General features: G+C 34.5%; 1 protein-coding gene across 1 annotated transcript; it reads right to left on the reverse strand.

Moving 5' to 3' along the window:
• Positions 1–3138: 3138 nt before the first annotated feature.
• Positions 3139–3667, reverse strand: LOC118839429 (60S ribosomal protein L24-like). Its single transcript, XM_036746892.1, has one exon. It carries the CDS (start codon positions 3648–3650, stop codon positions 3177–3179), a length of 474 nt encoding a protein of 157 aa, XP_036602787.1. The 5' UTR covers positions 3651–3667; the 3' UTR covers positions 3139–3176.
• Positions 3668–5660: the final 1993 nt, after the last annotated feature.

Below are 5660 nucleotides of genomic sequence, written 5' to 3' on the forward strand. Positions count from 1 at the left end.
ACACTACTTAATTTACTTTGGTGTGTTTATGTTTTTTTAAAGTTCCACTTTCCATTTTAAAAGAACAAAAAAGGTAAGTTTATATTCATTAAATATAACCTAACTAAAAACCATTGTCTTCTCTAAACTAAATGTTCTAGCACCTCAAGTCAAAATACTCAGAGCAAATTTCAGTAGATTCAATAGAAAACAATTTTATTGTGGAACAATTTTTTTTGCTTCCCAGATAGCTAAGCCTTCTAATTTTTGATATTTACAGAGAATTTGCTTCTGTGTGGGTTTATAGTTTCAGGGTTTTTTTTTCTACTACTCCTAAACAATGTTTATTTTTTGTGTGTGTGTTTAAACTTATTAAGAATGCTCAGGAACATTCACTTTGAACGTCCATTTTTTTGAGTATACTAATGAGAAGGGAGTCAATTCCAAAGATTTCTTTTGCACTGGCATAGGAATGAAAGTTCTTTTTCATCTTTATGGTATCTCTTTTCATCACCTATTCATATCAGAACCTCCTGTAATTAGTCAGTGTTTAATCTCATATTCTCTCATATAATGAATTTAGCCAAACCTGGTTTCCATGCACTTTGTCAGAGTTACCATTGAATACTTATTATAAAGGTTTCATGCTAATTTCAGGGATTTAATCTATGAAAAGTCATGAGGCAATTTCCCTCAAAATGATATATTTACCATTTATCTAGTCCTTTGTCATATAATCTCTTTTTGCTTCTCTAGTTCTTTCTAAAATCTGAATTTGTTAAATGCAACTCCTAACATTTATATCATGTTGGTTTTTTGTATAATTTTTCAATTCATTCCTATCTGCAAAATTAAATTTGTATATAAGAAAATCTTCACTTTTCCAGAATCTGAATAGGAGTCTGTCTGTCTATTTGATAGTTGGTGGATTACCAATTTAAGATGCTTCAAAAGGAAATGTCTAAATGTACTAGTCATGTTGCTGTTTATAAAGAAAGACTATTTAAAACATACTTTTAAAACTGTTGGTTATGATTAGCTATGAAGTGATATATAATACAGTAATGATTTCAGGGTAAATAAGTGGTGTTTTATCTTATACTAGAAAGGACTTTTAGTTCTTTTTAACTGATTTTTTTTCAGTCTCCCACTTTGATTCAATGTTACCACTTATCACTTAGATACTATCAATATGCCGATCTATAGCAGATATTATTTTCTATTTTACTTAGCTGTATCTATTCTGATTGGCTTGAAAATCAGATTACTTTTTGATAACTAATAGTAAATTGGTTTCTAAGTGAGAGTCTAGGGAGAACTCTTATGAATAATGTTGACAAATTTGAAAGTATGTAATGTATGACATGTGTCTTTTTGCCCACAATTTCTGGATTTTTGCCAGTATTTGGGAATAGTGAGATTATATGTTAGCTGAATATTAGTTTGGAGAGATGTCATCATGATTGGCATGGCTTGAGCACAAACCTGAAGTGGCAGCAAATTCAAGGGAATAAATGAAACATTGACAATACCCTTGAAATAAACACACATGCATATATAATACATGTATACACATGCAAACATGTGCAGTACTGTACGAGCTCTGTATATTCCTGTAGCTATTATGTTGGTTTTTTTTTAAAAAAGGTCATCATTAGTGAATACCCTCTTAGAGACATTTCTTGACTTCTAATTTTATCTCATTCAGCCAACGGAAAAAATAGAAAAGTTATATTTCATATAGTGAAACTATATTATCTTATAGTTATTTTTATACATCTCATAGTTTTTTAGGCAAATATTATTGAGATGAAATATTTTTCTAATTATTTCCTATGTTGATATTGATTTCTTGTTCTGACAAGATATAGTGGCTGCCATATAATACATAATTGAGAAAAATAGATGCTATCAGTGGCTAAAGACATAGCACATACACAGATTTTCGCCTTGTAAATTTGCCTAGAGCTGGCCCTAGTCATCAGTCATCTTTCATCATGGGGTAGGGACTATAGAGGCCAGATACAGTTGGAAGACCTCTCGGTCAAATGCAAAACAATGTGTATAATAAGCTGACATACTGGGATGTCTCCCACATATATACAATACAATTCCAAGGAAAAAGGTACCAAGATGGAAGATTTGAAGAAGTCATTGGAGTAAGCCTCAGGCTGATAAATAAAGCTTCACCATATATCATTAGACAGCAGGCAGTCACCTCTTAGGTTTTCACAATATACATTTTAATCAAGACGTATGCCAATGTAATACTTCCTGAGGTGTTAAGGAGATGCATATAGTAATGATTTGTTAATTATCTTTAAGGTGTCACACAAGGAAAAAGGAAGAAAAAGAACAAAATTTAGTTACAGCCACTTATTCAATAAGTTTTTAGTGTCTAGTACAGTCTTAGATGATAGAGCTTCAAAATAAAAAAAAAATAGTCCCTGCCTCTGAGGAACTTACATTATATGGAACACAACCATGCACATAGATAAGTTAGTACCAGATATATACAAATAATTTTGGGCGGGACATTAATGATTAAGTAGATCAGGAAAGGCCTTCTGCATATTTGTTCTGTATAACTAATTTTCCTTGTGTCTAAATACCATTCAAGTAAATTCTATGGTAGTTACAGGAGGCAGTGTAAACCTTTTTCATGTAATTTCCAATATATATAAAAATGTATATATGTATAAATATGTATATATAAATATGTATGTGTGTATATATGTACATGTGTCTGTCTGTCTATCTATCTATCTATCTTTTCCAGGGTAGACTCAGTTGATTGCTATATATCCAAATGTTGTATGAAACAGTTCTATTGCAGGGACTGGTTGGTCTCCACAAAATCTATTTATGCTTATTATACACGTCACCACACCATTCATTTCTGACTGATACTGAACACTATCCCCATCCCCCAAATTAGAAGTTATTGCTGTGCCTAAGAAGTTGCCTTACAAAAATACTTTTAAGAAATTAAATATTTTTAATTTTGCAAAAGTAAATAAAGTATGTGGCTTTCTGAGATTAAAACCAAATCTAGAATCAATGATGGATGAAGAACATGAGTATACATTGTGGTGACCAAGGAAGAGGAGAAATGAGATTGTATTTTTCTTTTTTCTTTTTCTTTTTTTTTTTTTTTGCTTTAAATTTTGTTTTATTTAATCCAATTTAGTAGATGATTAACGTTTTCCACCAACTCGGGGCGCAGAAACTTTGACAGGCTTCACAATTTTTTGTTTAGGTGCTGCCTTTGTAGGAGCCTTAGCAGCAGAAGCAGCTGTCTTCTTTGTTGCTTGTTTAGCTTTTTTTGCTTCCTTGGCAGCCCTGATGGCTTGTTCTCTTTGGGCCTTTCTAACTTCAGGTTTCTGGTTCCTCTTGGCCATTATATCAGCAAGAGAAGCCCCAGTGATAGCCCTCTGGAATTTGACAGCCCGGCGTGTCCTTTTCTTTTGAATCTCTTCCGACTGTCCCTTCTTGTGCTTTCTTCTGTACAGGACAGTCCAATTGATCTGCCGGGGGTTCCTCTTTGAAAGGAATGCAGACTCGCATTTTGCATTCAAAAATTGGAAAACCTTCCCGTCCGTGCGGGCGTAGCACCTCCCGTGACCCGGGTAGATCTTGTACCCGCTGAAGCTGCACAGCTCGACCTTCATGGCTGCAAGCCGGCCGAAGATGGTGAAGAGGAAGAGCATTTTTCTTTTTTCTAAGTTTAATTTGCAGAATTAACATTTTCTCTATCACCTTCTTAAGTCTAGACAATAAACAAAATAATAAATCAAGCTTTGATTTGTTCCACTTGCTAATTTCTTAGGTGTAAATGCTTCTGATAGAAAATTAACAATATGAAGAGTCAGTTGAAGCTGACTGCCAGCACACCCCTAGGTATATATTGATATTTACCAGGTTAGAAACAAAAACATATTAATATTATTATAAAAACAGTTTTGACCTCCAGGACCCTCTAAGAGGTTTTCCCCAACCACATTTTGAAATTTATTCTCTTATATGATGCCTGTTACTCTAGAAAGTGCGCTTTGATTCACTATCTTAAAAAAATATTACAAGTGGTACTTAAACCATATTAATTCATTCATTTGATAAATATTCATAGAGCAGTTCTAGGAACTAAGGACTTACAAGGAAGAGGAAAAACTTTGCCCTCACAATGTTTATGGTCTAATGTGCATATTTAACACTTTTCCCATCACCAAATTACACTAAGATTTTCTACTAACACTCACCTTATCAAATCTTTGTTTTTTATAAGCATGCTCAAAATATTTCATTCTCTTTACATTTTCAAGTTTCTCACCCTCATTTTCCATAGCATGTTTTACATTTCTAGCTAGTTATAGATTTTTCTTTTCTTGTCATGTGTAGTACCATATTTGTATATGCCTCCATTTCAGTGTCGAAGAGCAATTATATCTCTCCCCTATCTTTGTAGTCTTCTGTATCTCAGTCAATGTTTAAGGAAAGGCAAAAGACAGATTCCTGAGACCCGTGAAAGACAAATTAGGATATATCCCTGTTCCCTCTCATAGGCCATAATAAATTGATGGAAAAGTGACTGGATGGTGTGAACTCTACATGACGATGTAGTTTCACCTTATATGAACATCTGTGGAAAACAGCTACCTAGGTAAAATAGGGATAGATGGCTCGATGTGAATTCAAGAAGATCTGAATTCAACTTCAGCCTCAAATGCTTGCTAGTTGTGTGTTCCTGGTCATCACTCACCATTTCTCAGCCTCGTTTATCTTACAAGTAAGGTAAGGGGTAGCTAGGTGGCACAGCATAAGGAGTGCCCAGTCTGAAGTCAGGAAGACTTGTGTTCCTAAGTTCAAGTCTGCCTCAGACACTTGCTAGCTCTGTGACCCTGGACAAGTCTCATAACCCTATTAGCCTTAGTTCCTCATGTATAAAATGAGCTGGAAAAGGAAATGGCAAATCATTCCAGCATATTTGCCAAGAAAACCCGAAATGGGGTCAAGAAATCAGACACGACTGAAAAAAAAAAACAACTCAGCAACAACTATGGGTAGGGACAAACTACTGATAACCTATGAAAGTAAAATGATCCAGGAATAAGACAATAGATGTCAGTCACTAAATAAGCATATATTAAACTTATGATATGAAGGCCCTGTGCTATGCACTTGAGATAAAAGAAAGGCAAAAGCACAGTGCCTGCTTTCAAAAAGGTCAGAGTCAAATGGGAGAGAAAATGTATAAGAAATTGTACACAAAAGACATAGACCTTGTAAAGAAGAGGAAATTTCATTGGAAAGGCCATAGCAATGGATGGGACTAGATAAGAATGTCTCCAGACAGTGGGATTTGAGATGAATCTGAAATGAAGCCAGAGAAATCAAGAGGCAGATGTGTAGAGGAAGAACATTCCCGGTACTGGTGGTAGTCATGACAAGGCAATGGAGGATGGAGATAAAATATCTTACATGAGGAATAGCAAGAAGGTCAGTGCTGCTAGGTGATAGAATATGTGGAGGAGAGTAAAATATAATGAGACTAGAAATGTAATAAGATGCTGGTTTGTGAAGAGCTTTAGAAACCAGAGTTTCCCTATTTGATTCTGGAAGTAATGGGTAGCCTCTGGATTTTACTGAATAGGGTTTAACATGGTCAAATCCATACATGAAGA

Source organism: Trichosurus vulpecula, chromosome 2 (genome assembly GCF_011100635.1).
Source record: "Trichosurus vulpecula isolate mTriVul1 chromosome 2, mTriVul1.pri, whole genome shotgun sequence".
Taxonomy (NCBI): Eukaryota; Metazoa; Chordata; class Mammalia; order Diprotodontia; family Phalangeridae; genus Trichosurus; species Trichosurus vulpecula.